General features: G+C 38.1%; 1 protein-coding gene across 1 annotated transcript in view; it reads left to right on the top strand.

The window, feature by feature from the left end:
• Positions 1-866: 866 nt before the first annotated feature.
• Positions 867-14920, top strand: part of LOC150077412 (MOB kinase activator 2-like) — a 197667-nt gene continuing 183613 nt past the window's right edge. The window contains exon 1 of the mRNA XM_090386291.1: positions 867-1274. Within this exon, the coding sequence (XP_090242417.1) occupies positions 1231-1274 (44 nt within the window). The 5' untranslated portion in view covers positions 867-1230. The remainder of the gene's footprint in view (positions 1275-14920) is intronic.

The following is a 14920-nucleotide window of genomic DNA, read 5'->3' on the forward strand; positions in this document are numbered from 1 at the left end:
CGCTTGCTAAGTTTCGTATTACGTGACCTATTTTAGCGACGAACTTGCCTGTTAAAAAGTATACAGCTCTTGTACATATTTTTATGTAGATACATATACGCATCTAAAATTTCAAGGTGTGTTATTCTCTGTAATCAAAACCCGTTGTTGGGTATAAGCCAACCCTGTTTAATCGGTTAAGACAGAATTCTCACAAAAATCGGTTAGTAGTTATATTAATTGAAGAATGAATAAATTACGATTGTTATAATTAACGAATTTGTAACGTTATAATGATTATAACTCAAGAACAATAAATAAGTTGGATTATATACAAAGAGAAGTATTAAAAATTAATTTGACTTCACGCATCTCTCTCTCAGCATCGTAACAGAGAAAAAATGCCAATCTATAACGCGGATGATTTTCAAATAGCGTTATAAATAGACGTAAGGCCATGGTGTATCCAATGCGGCATAAAAAAGTTTCAAGGACACTTATTGGGAACGTCATAGACTTACTGCACGAAGAGTGCACATGGCAAGGTTCTCTGAAAAAAAAAAGTGGGGGGGCTAAGTTATTCTCAGTCTGATGAATAGAATAATATGGACCGTTATCAGTAATGGATTGAGAAAATCACGCATTGCACTGTCCGAAAAACGCATGCCGAATAGATCGGTACTGCGCTCGCTGAGTGACAACAACAGCGAGCACCTATTTCCGCCAGAGGGCATCGCTGTCGCCAGTACATTTATTATGCAACCACCGTAGATAGCGGCGGCATGTCAAGCTTGCGTTGTGGTAGGAGCACGTCGTTTCCGCGCCCAAGGTAGCATGATCTAGTTTGAGTGGAGTATGTGATCGTCCGAGTCAACGTTCTGGGGGAAAAAAAGGAACTGCGCTTCTCTTCTAAAAAGTCTCCTTGTTAACATTCCGCGGTCAAAACAGCTAACAATATCGGATTTCCACCGAAAAACTATAAGCTGGTATATGTTTACATAGTAGTCGGACTGGTCCGAGAACGTGCGTAGCTGTTTACATACACAAGGCTAGGCCTTGTTTGGTTCAGCTGCCTTTTGGCCTGCCCAGACATTACCAGATTGTTTATTGTGTAAGGCCTCCCCTCTCTTTCTCTCTCCTCTTCCTTTCTTTCTTTCTTTCCTTTTTTTTCTTCTGTCTTTTCTTATCCCTATCCTCCCTCCCAACTTCCGGTTGAGAATTGCTCGGGACAAATAGAAGTTTGGGTTCTTCATGAAGTACTGGTTCAACGGAATGTTTGTTCTGAATTTTGTTTGGTAAGTCATCTCAATGCTTTATAATGTTCATATTAGCTTTCCTCAAGCATATCCTATATATTAAGCAAAGAACTTAACTTTTTTTTTTTTTTTAAATTAGGATATGACGATGTGTATGTTGTTATGCAAAACGTATGCGATCATGCGCGTTTCAGTATGAAAATGTAAAGAATTTAACACTGTACGAAACAAATAAATTAATTGCATCATATTTAAACCATTTACTATTTAATATTAAAAATGAAAAAAATTGTTTTTTTTATGTTTTGAGCCACTTACGTTACGCATATTGTTGTGTCTAATACATTCGTTTTGATTGAAGGTTATAATATTTTTTATAAAAAAAAGTGTGTGTAATGTTCTGGATTTGGGCATAAAACAAAAGCTTGGGGGCTGGCTAAAACAGGGGCCCTTCGCTGTTTTCTTTTGTAAGGATGAAAGTCGCTAATTACCTTCCCCCCCTATTCATGGTCATTATTTATACCATGTTTTCTTCGACTTCTTTGTTCACTTTCATCTGTCTATTCTTAGTGCTAGAGCCAAAGATTTCATGTCAATGCATTGACAGGAAACTTTTGGCAGTCAACTATCTAGATCAGCATACTTGCTGAGTTTTCACTTACTGGAATAATCTTACTCGAAATTTCGCAGGAAAAATATTTTGGCCATTTCTTTCTGTTTCCTTAATTAATAATAAAATTCTAATTTACTATATTTTATTACGGGTTTTTATTTCTCATTTTCCAATCGGGCAGATTTCTCTATAAACGAAACACGAAGTTTATCGAGCTTGTTATGCATCTGCTGCGTACTGGGTCACTATAGCAACACACACACACACACACACACACACCATAGCAATCGAAACTGAAGTCCAGTTATAGTATCTTTAATTGGATAGGCTATTTTGGTCGAAATGGCGTGCTACGGTTATTCTGAACTATTTGCAGACACTATTAATCTCTGAATTAAAAAAAAGAATTGAATTTGTTGGAGTATTGGGGCTAGAACAGTTGTCACACCTGTGTACTGTACGAAAGGGTGACAGGCTCTTAATGAAGAGAATAGTCAACATTTTAGCTTTAGGTAATAGTTCATCTCTAAGTATGCTGTCTTTTTCACCTCGTAATTTATTTAACTTTTTTTTTTTTTTTTTTTTTCGGTCAGGCCCCAAATTTGTGTGACTGCTCGTTTAGGTTTATTTTTTCAATTTGTATTCGACACATTCTTTTTTTCCTCTCTCTCTCTCTCTCTCTCCCTAATTAATTATGATTCAACAGCATGACTGGTGTTGTTCCAAGAAGTTCATTTCATCAATAGTCCTAAATTGGATCTGTTCGTAATGAGGTTAGAAGGAAATGTGTTACTGGTAGTCAGTACAAAGACATTTTTATGAAGCTGCATTTTTACCTTGTAAGAAAAACACCCCTGTGATCTCACAAAAGTCTCTGTACTTCCTTTACAAAAGATTGTTGTATAGCACGAATACGATGAGAGGTTTCTTTGATATAATCACTTATCATTCCGGTTTCTTATGAAAGACTATATTTATTCTATGAAATTTATATACAATATACGTTTTCATTCTCCATAATAAAAAAAAAAAAAAAAAAAAAAAGAATTACGGTGACCCATTTCGTTTCTACATCTTGAATTGTTTTGAGTGCCACAAGGAAGACCACTTCCTTTCCACAATCTGTAATTTTATCTCGCTGAAAATTTTACTTTATAAAAATACTTGATATAATTTTTAGAGCATATTTTGTCATAACTCCATTTAAATAAGTAGCGACTGTTTTTTAGCTATATTTCTAATACATCCGTTCACAGGTTAGTGGTTTCGCCAATTGCCACTCGTTTGAAGAGGTCTGGGTTCGAATCCCGTCGATGACTGAAGGAATTTCTAAAGGTCTCTTCAGTTGGGTCTGTAGTTAGCCTAGCTCAGGCCTCCGAATATGGTTTTCAGCCCACACAATATGGAAACCAGCTGCGAAACAAGTGTATAGACAATAATCACGACGAAGCAGTATGGCCTAAGTCTCTGATCCTAAAACCTACCACCAACAACCAGACGATAGGCAGCACTGGACAGTCGTTTTATGGGAATCAGCGTTATGCACGTAAAAATTTAAAGTATGGCAACACACATGTGGTTTATGTTATAAGCTTGGAATGGTGAAGTAATGGACTTGAAATGATATAAACTTGTACTGCTGAAGTAATTAAATTGCATATTAACTTGAAATTTCTGAAAGCCATCAATTAAGAAGTCTTTTTATGTGTTAAGTTCTTCACTAGTTCTCATCCTCTTTTATTTCCTTCTGCTTTTTATTAAGGTAAGAATCGTTAAATAATAGACCTTGATGCCATTTTGATGATCTGTCTGTCTTTTATTTCTTAGACACTTTAATGAAATTCAGAAAAGTTAAACAAGAATTTCAGACTAAACGTGTATTGGGGGTTTGGCAGATGGCCACGAAAGAAAGGATAGTTAAAGTGTGGGAATCATGCTTTTCTGTACAGTGTTATATTGTACAGTAAATCATGAATTTGATTCTTGTCTTGCTCTTGTAGGCTGAGCATCTGGAAGTTAACTGGTTAAATGAAGCAAATGCCTTCATTTAGAGTTGGCTTGTCCTGAGTTATCTCAAAATGGCAACAAACGTAAGCCAATATGAAAATTAAACGAAATTAAAAGTTTATCTGTGAAAACCCTAATTTGATTTTTTCTGATCTCCTTACATATTTTAAAATTTCATATATTTTTTTTTTTATAAAGGGCATTTGGTCTCTTCTTGCCACATACCACCTGCAAACTTGGAAGTGTTAACTATTACGCAAAAAAAAATCGCAGGAAATAAAACTTTACTAAGAAATAAAATTTATTTCTGATATCGAAACAAACTTCTGTCCTTGTCTGTCTGTCTGTGTCCACAGTTTTCACGCAATAGGGAGGAGGTTTCAACCTTGCGACAGACACATTGTGGGCGACTTTTCTTTTTTGTACTCGAGAGCTAACCGCAGGATATTCAAAGGAAACAGGGGAAAGAAGCAAAAGGGGAGCAGCTGAAAGGCTGGTTTGCTCTAGCCGGAAGAACAGTATGGTTTAAGTGATATTTAAAATTCCAGGAAATTTTTCCATCAGCTTGTTCACTTCTTTTGCTCTTCTTGAAATGAAGCCATGTACGACAAGGTGTTTGTTTATCAATGGTTGTGTAAAGATAGGTGAACATAAATCTGCCACCTCTACTCCGGGTGTCCCACTTCAAGAACGAAAAATAAACAGCTGTCCACCCGATCCCATATACAGGCACACCATGTTGGAAAATGCGGCACTGGGGAAGTTTAGCTATGACCCCATTTTTGTTCGTACAGCGGTGGTTGACGCTGCTGCTGCCACGATTTAATTAGAAGGGTTAATTTATATTTACGTAACGTCAACAAGCATCGCTTCCTGGCGCTGTAATTAGATATCACGGCCTCCGGTAAACACCACGTGCGCGAGAGCATGCCCAGAAAAACTAAATTTAGTTTCTCGGCCAATTATTTAAGGCTTATTATTATCGTCAGTTGCTACAGAAAGGGTCCTTTTGCTCGAAATGTTGAATCCACAAAAGGTACTTGTAGTTTCGAGGAGCTCTTGTAAACTGCTGATTCTGTGGCTGTTCCCCAGTATAAACAGAAAATGTATCATTTATATCCATAGCGTGCTCTTTTTAAAAAGATGAAATGTTTTTCTTGCGTTCTCAATTAATAATTGGAGTTTTTCCAAACGCCTTCCAGAAGTTTGAAATATTGTGCAACTACCGCGCTGGTATTACAAAGACAAAGAAAGATGACAGTTAGTGTCTTAGCCGGTGATTAGTTACTCTGAAATAGCCTTAATAGTTTCTGGCAACCTGGGCGAGATTTTAAAACCACACCTGCTGGCATTTTCTTTCTTCGCAAGAAAACTTCGCCGTTTAACTGACTAGCTGAGTTAGAAAGTTCAGTGACATGTCTTAAAAATGGAATCGCCCTTCTGTGTTTGTGCAAGGGTGACTCACTGTGTGACGGTGTCGTAAGCGCTTTTCAAGGAATCCTCGAGCGATGAGATAACGTTGTTAACTTGAGTTTCCCCCAAGAGAATGCCTTACAAATTGTGTCGAAACCGTTTTACTGAATGGAGAGTTAAAAGGAGAAATATATTGTTCTGGGAACCTTCATTTGGGCCATTTTGAATGTGAGGAATATGTACCAGAAGTTTGCCATGTCTTTCAGTTCGTCCCTCACTTTGCTCACTCTAGTTCTTTCATTAGTAACTGAACTATATATGAAGTGTGAAAGAATGTACTTGTACGCGCATCCACTGTATGTTATATAGTGTTTCTTCATCTGGGTCGATTGGAATCTACGTTCTAGTTAAATATCATCCTTCTTATACAAACACAACCCTTTGTAGTTTCAGAGTGGGATTAAGAGTGAACTTGCTCTCCCCCTCTCTTTCTCCATCGTCATGAAGAAATAATCAGCCGCAGTGTAAAGGGATTTGCTTTAAAAATATTATCAGGATCATTTCTAAACAGATATATGTATCAAAAACTGTTTGTCTTCAGATTACCAAGTGTCCTGGATGTTCTTGACTTCGCTGTTTCCAGATTGCGGCGCCCTAATGAACTCTCCACCTTCGTACAGATAAGTGTGGATATAAAATGTGTCTTGCGTTGTAAAATTGGACTGTGCCACTGCGATTACAGTAGCATAAATATTATGCGTCTGTGAAAAAAAAGGCCAAGGTAAACAGTGTTTCTTAAGTAGCTTGACCAATCTCCTCAGTGACACTGAGCATTGTTCCACTCTGGAGAAATTATGAAGTCTTCCAAGATGATTGTCGGCTGGGAACAATAAAGGTCCCGGATAATAAAGCGTGGGTGGGGGAACTCAATGGTAGAAATAAAATATGGATAGATCAATTTAACGGAGTTACTCTTTGGAAGAAAGAAAAAAAATTTTGAGGATGAGGGCGTGCACGTAATCCGGAGGTCGAAGGAGAGTTTGCGTGTTGTTCTGTTTAAGAATAAGTAGGTTAGGCCAGCGAAGAAGTTCGACAGCCTGATAAAGAAAGATCCCGCCTGCAGGTCAGTTGAAGTTAGGCATTTACTATAGCTCTTTGAATCCTTGAAGTATACGAGGGTCACTATTCCTGCAAAGCGAACTAGTCGAGGAACGTATTTATTCTAGAAGCATTAGAGCATCTCATAAAGTCGATGTAATCGTTTTATTTTAAAAAGTTATTAGCTTAAGAAGGGAAAATTTTTTTTTTTAACTTTATGTGCAGGTTTTCTTCAACAATTTATGCCAACAAAATTCGAGCATTTAATCAGTATTCAAGTCAGGATGATGACGATGGCCCATACAAAGCAGAAATGGAGCGTATGCTCGAAAACATTTTCGTGTCTTGAATTTTTATGTTCCAAATGCGGTTAAACAGCCAAATAATATCAGTAACGATTGCACAAAAAAGAGAAAAAATATAAAAGTCTCTCAGTACCCGAGATGCCATTTCCAGTTGGCTGGTCGAATTTAGGTACGAAGGAATCTATTTGGAAGGGAACAATTCACTTTGTTACCACGTTGAGATGGCCCTCTAGCGGTTATTCTAGAAAGTTAAGAATTGCCATTAAGTTTGAGTAGATGTTGCGTAGGTATTTGTCAACTTTTGAAACAAACTGGTAACTGTAATTCACTGAATTATTCTCAGTTTATTTTTCTGTGCCTCTTTGTTTATTTGACGAATTTAATTGCGATGCGCGATCGAAATTCTACACCCATCGTTCAGAGTTTCGTACTTTTCTTTGGAACATATATATGATATAAAGCATTTTGAACATTCAACTTAAATGGACTTGAACATTCCGGAGCGTGTAAATCCAGAAAAAAATAAAACTTCCGAATTGTTTATCATCAGCATTGACGTATGCGAAAGAATCTTTGTTTCCCTTATAAGGAAATATCAAAATGAAGAAGAGAACAAAGGGCGGATGGTATAGACGTTAAAAAAGTGAGAAAATAAAAGGTTAAATATTATAATCGGGTCTTTTTAGAATTGATTTAAGACGACTGCAAACTGAATTTTACCGTTATTATTACTAGCGCACAATATTTGGTTTTGTTTCTTGAGGGGGGGGGGGGTGCTGAAGCAAACCAGGAGAATTTCTCATGACCAGGAAACTAACTCACTACTTGACTACAGGACAACGTTTCTCCCAGCAATTACTTACGCCTCAGCAATTTGGTTCCCAAAAACTGCACTGGCAGTGAATAGAAGAATTCTGGACATGATCCAAAGGACCATACTCTTAACTACGACGCGTGCGTGTAGTACAGTGAGTACTCCAGCACTACAGGTACTCGCTGGAGCGCTTCCTTTGGACCTGGAGGTCGTTCGCACAGGTCTGCTATACTTGCTATCCAGGGGAGTGGCGGCCACACATCTGGACTACACAACTGACCCAGCGAACAACCTAAAAACGGAAAAAACTAGATTACAGAACCACCTGCTAAAATTATGGCAGAGAAGATGGACGGAGACCACCAAGGGTGAGATAACCAGAAGATATCTACCTGACCTCCAGAAAATCTACCCAAAACAGCCGACCTGGTACTTCCCAGGGTACCATTTGACATCTCTAATAACAGGACACGGACCCTACAATGAGAAGCTGCACGGATTCGGACTCACTGAGGACCCAAACTGTACGTGCGGGGAGACAGAAAGCTGGAATCACATAGTGTACGAGTGCCCACAATATGAAGACCTCAGAGGAGTACTTATAACAAAAATAAGATACCTACCAAAAGGATTGGAATCCCATTTCATAGATACTGAGGATGAATATAGAGCATTATCCCAGTTCGCACAAGACCTCTTCATCAGGAGAAGGACATTAATCACCATCTACAATGACTGACATCAAGTACCACTATTGAGACACCAGCCAGCACAATGTAAAGGCTGCAACTAAAGATGAGGGACACAAGCACAAGGACGGAGCTTGCCCCATGAATAAAGAAACTTGAAACAATAGCTGCCAATAGCCATATGGCGATCTGAAGAGGGCACTCTAGCCTCCTTCACCTTTAAACCTACTTCCCTGGGGGGAGGGGGGACATTTTCGTCCTCCTCTCCTCTCCACCCTATATCTTCTACTCTGGTGGGACATGGGCATGTCCCACTGAAAACTGGGGCTACCTACTCTATTGGCCCCATATTTCTGTCTTTCTCCCCCCAGCCTTCTGCCTCCCCCCCTCTCTATCTATAAGCTAGCGAAAGCCCTACCCAAAAACCTAACATATCTAAATTACCTTACGCCCATAACTTGGCCTAGCAAAACTAAGCGATTCTACCCCTACGTCGACGCGTTTCTGTCTCTTTTTTTTTTTTTTTTTTTTTTTTTAAGGTCCTAGCCGCCGAAATCTCAGGAAATTAAGTGGCAGGACCTGCCAGAGTGAAACAGACTACTGGGTTCCTGGTCTGCCTCCACGGGGCGTAAGTGGGGCAACGTTGGGCCTCAGTAGGGGCCCAGCGGCTAAATGACCAGATGAACAACGGTACAAGGCATCACACATATACAAAGTCCATACACTTTTAAATCTCTGGCTTTTCCAGTCAACTGGTTCACCCACAATGTAAACTACGCGGAGATGGGGGGAACCCCTTGTGCCGTTTGACCCTAAATACACTTACACTTACACTTACTTGACTACAAACTACCTCACGTTCGTCTGTGACGTGCCATTAAAAACAAGAGACCCAAACGTTGGAGTGGGTTGCCTTGTTTTCTTGTTTATGATGGCACCAATTCATTCAACGCCAGGTTTTTTACAAGGATTTTGCAAACATCACGCTTGGTATTTTAAAACTGGAACCGTTTTATTGATGCAATCGAACGAGCCTATTAATACATTGTTTTGACCATGCTCTACGTAATTTAAGCCTGCTTTTCTCATTACAGCACGTGTACTGTAACCAGCCTGCTAACAGGAAGTTGCAATATCTTCCTCTTTGGCTAAATGTTAGATGTGGATCACGGCAATTCCCCTATGAGTTACTCTTCATATCAATCACTTTCGCAGCGAATAGCTGTTCATCCGTGAAACACCTGTTTGCAATTCTTCTGACACTCTGCTCACATACGACTGGTGTGCATTTCCTGGGCATTCTTGGGTAATGTTTTGGTGACACCGGAAGTTTTTCTAGAGTAAGTTTTACATTTCTGTCCACGTATAAATGTAAAATTTCGTTTTTCAGTATCAGACTCACATCAGGAAGTTATCTTCTCGATGCAGCAAGCGGTGTAGGATGGAATGATTTATCACACTCTAAACTGATGCTTCTAAGTTTTGCCTAGAAATAGGTCGAAATCATTTTTGTAGTCCGATAAAGCTGAAGTTGTTAATCTTAAAACAAAAATTGGCAAAAAACGGCAAACGTAAGTTTGCCGCATATTTCATTTATATTATCTCTTCTTTTAAGGTAACAAATTTTTAAGTTAACAAATTACTTAAGGGGAGACACGATGGCTTTGAGTCGGTGCGGGGTATTCTTACCTTCTGTACGAAATAATAATTGTTAATGCGTCATCCTTTCTTGTGCGTGTTTCGGGTCATATAATGAGTCACTGCTTTGTGTGAGGTCATGCTGCAAAGGAGAGAAAGAAGGAGAGAGAGAAAAAAGATGGAACTAAAAACCCGATAGTCAGCAGATGACGCGGACTGGTAAGCTGGTCTTCAAAGCGAGTGCACGGAGTGGTGTCGCCTGTGAGCAACCATTCAGAACTGGGTTAAAGCACCACGCCTGAATCCAATGACGCAACACATTTTGTTTACATGTGACTTGTCTTAGAACAGGTTCCTCGTCCTTAAGCTTTTGTTTGGGCGTTTGTCAGTTTGGTCTTTGTTTCATTCTCGGTTGAAGACTACTTGTTAGTAAGAGGAGAGTGCAGAAAGTTCAATGCCGTTACTTAGGGACGTATATGGACTAATACTTAAGAATTCTTAGCGTTTGGATAGTTGACCCCTTGCCTGACAATGGGTGGGGAGGACGGAAAAAAATTTCTAAAGAATATTCATGTCCTTTTTCGACACGTACTATTCGCTTTTTTGTATACTGAGTGACAAAACGCCTCCCCCCCTACGATAAATAATATCTAATACTCTTTACTACTCCATATTGACATTCCGATTATATCTTTCTGTTATTCTGCACCGTCCCAATATACTTATAGCGCTCCCTATAGAACAGGTTGGTTAGATTTCTTCCCCTTTCTCAGACCAAAGGTAGAACGCAATTTCAAAATAATAACGAAATAAATAAATATTTCTTAATCAGAACTTGGTACAGGAAGTAATCTGAAGTCATGAGGTTAGACGATTAAAGCCTTTATTAATATACGTACTGAAGCTTATGATGGATTAATAAAATCCTAAGGAAATCATGGCTCTTGGGACTTAGTTAAATAATTGAACGAATGAGAATTTAATCCGGCCGATGGTTAGTTGGCGTTGGAGAGGCTTTCAAGAATCACAGAGGGGCCTAAAATTTTGTTATTTTTGACTTTGGCTCAAGGAAATCAAGACCCTAAACGTGGAGGGTTATTTGCGCTCCAGAATGGAAAAACTTCGGATTTGAAAAGAATGTTCTCGTCAAATATATTAGATATTCATCTAACTCAACATTTACTGTTAACGACAGGGTACAAACAGAAAATATCGAGCGAAAAAATATAGTGTTATCAGCTTGGAATGTGCCAGGCGTTTCTGCCCAATTGTGGGTGTTCCTCGTGATGGTGCTGTTAGTAAACATCCTGTTCATTGCTTGCTATGAGTTGTGGCTTTCTAGGCTGATACCTCAAATCTTTGTTCTTTGAACACCTTAGATGATCGGTAGCGGCTTTTTCATTTGAAGAAGATGTTATGCATACTATAGAGGACAATACGTTACATTAACACATAATACAATAAAAGTATAACCTTACACATTAAAATCAGTTGCATAGATTGCAAATTTTAAAGCAGATGTTTTACAAATATTGTAAAGTTCTTTTCTAATTTAATAAAACGATCTAAATCGCATTTATTTAATAAAATCAAAGCGATGTATGGATTGGATCATGGACTGTAATTAATGGACTATAAAGGATTACTTTATGGATTTTATTGTTCGACGCTTACCGATCAATTAATAAGAAGTGCCTGTTCAAGTACAGACATAAAGATATCTGTGTAGGCCCAGGTTAGTTAGTATCTTTTGTGAAAATGTCTCCGAACAGAGTACGAGGGTATCGGAAGGTTTTTTAAAATTCTGTAGTTTAAACTGTGAGACGTTGCGTTTATGTGATGTACCAGCATCAAATAATTTTCAGTATTCCCCACTGTAATCTATGGCTCCAGAATAGAAATAGAAATACCTTTTTTAATTAATAATTGTTGGAAGCCTTAATAATTTTGAATAGTAAAGTTAGTTTTCTGAAGCGCTGTTAAACCGGATCACTGGTGACCCAAAATATTAATATTTTATTTTTGAGTTTCGTCAGTAAGATGGATGAACTGACATGTCGAATATTTGATATAAAATGCCTCCAAGTGATTCATGACTCCACTGTCAATGTTTGGAGTGCCCTAAGCTGAATTTTAATATTAAGTTGGGATCAATCTCTTGAAGTTTTTTAAACCATAATTTCCTGATGCGTGAAAACCCAAACTTTGATGGTATGCGTAAGTTTGAAAAGTTTTTTTTTTTCTAAGATACCTTCCGAGCGTTGGGATTTTAATTATACCGTTTTAACACATCCACATATTTTGTAGTGCGCGTGCATGTAGGTTCCCGTTTACCTTTTCGCTAGATGATTGTGTTTTAGACGAATCTTGTTTAGCTTGGCAAGATTCGAATAAAACGTCTAAGTTGGGACAAACTAAGGTAAATCACGAAGAGGATTTTGGCAAATGGGCCCACGAAACATTGTAAAATATTCTTTGCTATTCCAGTGAGCTGGACAGTTTTTCTTTTGTATCTATATTCACATATGAACACGTGATAAATATTTTTTTTAAGGGGAGAAAACCTCAGCTAAATATTAGGCATGAAATGAATTTATAAGTGAAAATTCCCTGAAGGAGAAATGATCAGGTTTTAAAAATGAAGAAAGCACAAACACCTGAAGTTTTTATCTGGTTATACAACATTGAAAGAAGCGACAGAGGCAGTCACCAACACTTATCTCCTTTTGGTCTCGAGTGAAATTCCAGAAGACCCGATTTTCCAAATACATGTATACCAAAAGGATTTCTAAGTGTGAACTAGCAACTTATGTGGCAGGAAAAGTAGCATGGTTTTGCTAAGGGAAGATCTGGTAAGGTATTATGAGGTAGTCACAAAGAAACTGGATGCAAGAAATAACTAATGTATTACTTAGATTTTAGAAAGACTTTTGACACATTCAAATGAACGTCTTGCTCATAAGTTGCAGTACAGCACTGGGAATAGGTTGCTACAGTTGATAAAGGAATCGTTAACTGTGGAAGATCAAAAGTAGTTTTGAATAGGCATTACTCCAAGTGAATCATCAGTGGGTCTCTCAGAGTTCTGTGCTAGGACCCGTGTTGTTTCTAATTTTCATCTGTGATACTGATGCTTCATATCAAATACAGATTATATTAATATGGGCAGCGTTGTTAAGAGAGACAACCAGAGTACGTTTCTCCAACAAGACTTGGATAAATTATATGCAACTGGTCTAAAAGGGGGCAATTAAGCTTTAATGCTAGTAAATTTCTTTAACTTTTTCGCAAATCGTATTAACATGTTATGATAACGAATGTTATTCATTCTCGATATTAGCATCATGAACTTGCAAAACTCTTGATTAAGGTTGTCTATATCTTGATTACGGTGCAGAAAATATTTGTTTGTTTATTTCAGTGCGAAGTTCTGCATCTGGGTCATATTGCTTCAAATTAAATTATCAACTGCAATAATACACTAATCGCTGTTGACGATGAAACTGATCAAATGGTTTAATATATTTATAGAAAAACTTACATAGGCATACTATAATTAGTAAACTATAAGACATTTTCCACTTGTGTTAAATTTATTTATTCAATCAAAAATGTAGAATGTTACAAAAAAGTTTAATATATCCCTAAGAACTTCGAAATTATAAAATAGTTAATAAATTACAATGAGGGCGTTCGAAAGAGATTTATGTTCACCAAGAAGTAGTCGTGATAGAAAGATAATTTTTTTTTTGTTTAATACGTTGAAATCTCTATATCAACCACACAATTTTGGTTTCTATCTGAAAATACATTTTTTTTCTTTGCAGTGCTGAATGAAGCGGTGTCACAATGGATAAAGTGGAATATAGATCAGCGATTCGGTTCCTCTTACTGCAGGGGGGAGGAAACACCCAAAGCAATCCACGAAAAATTGGTCGCGGTATGTTGAGAAGACTGCTCTGGTTACAGTGTTGTTCCACATTGGTATAAAAAAATTGAAATGTGGAAGAACCTCGGTGCATGATGAGGAAATCCCAGGACGTCCAGCAACTGCTTTAACAGAAGAGTGTTGCAAAATTTGAAGAAAATTACTCTCCAAAAATTGTTATAAAAGCTTCAAATTACTGTAGGGTTTATGGAGAACATCATCCATCAACAGTTGTATAGGAGTAAAGTGTTTGCTAGATGGGTTTCCAGACTTCTGACCCTTTACCAGAAGAAGAAGGAAAGGGAACAATGTGCACATGAGATGCTTCCGATGTGCCAGGAAAAGCAAAAGAAGATTTCTTTTCCCGGCCAGTCACCATGGATAAAACTTGGATGCATCACTACGATCTCGAAACAAAACAAATGTCAAAACAATGAAAGGATGAAGGATTAGTAACCCACAAAAAAGGCAAAGGTGTAACCATGTGCTGGCAAGGTGATGCTGTCAGTTTTTTTTTTTTGGGGGGGGGGGATCGGCATGGTGTAATACTAACAGACTACCTTCAAAACAGCTGTACTGTGACTGCGAAGTATTATTACAACTCCTCATAAAAGCTTAAAACAAAAAAGAGAGGGAAAGCTGTCAAAGGTGTGCGTCTCTTCCTCGATAATGCCCCCGCGCCTTCCTCGCACGTTGCAGCTAGGTGTGCCGAAGAATGTGGTTTTGAAATATTGCCGCATCCTGCTTTATTCCCGATCTTGTACCCTCCGATTTCTTTGCTGACCTGAAATCATTTCTTCTTAAAAAAACATTTTGCTGCTGATGACAAGTCGTGGTTTGAAGGACAGTCAGAGGCCTTCTACAAAACTGACCCGCGGAAGTGTATTAAGAGGTGGTAAAAATGTGTCATTTTGCCTGGTGACTAGTTGAAAAAGTGTAATACATAGTGTTTGTTTCGACCTTCTGTCATAACTACTTCTGGGTGAATATAAATCTTTTTTGAATCCTCTCCCCCTTCTGGAAGGTTATTGATCCCTAACCTAATTTTAAGTCTGGTTTGGCGCTACTTAGGTGTTACGTAATGCCCGTTTCAGGATTTTCTGAAAAGGGGAAAGAATTAAAGGAGTGTTTCTATAAGTTATTGAGCTTAGTCATCATTAGCAATAAAAAATTGATTATT

Source organism: Mastigoproctus giganteus, chromosome 12 (genome assembly GCF_048544385.1).
Source record: "Mastigoproctus giganteus isolate SK-2022 chromosome 12, ASM4854438v1, whole genome shotgun sequence".
In the NCBI taxonomy this organism is placed as follows: domain Eukaryota; kingdom Metazoa; phylum Arthropoda; class Arachnida; order Uropygi; family Thelyphonidae; genus Mastigoproctus; species Mastigoproctus giganteus.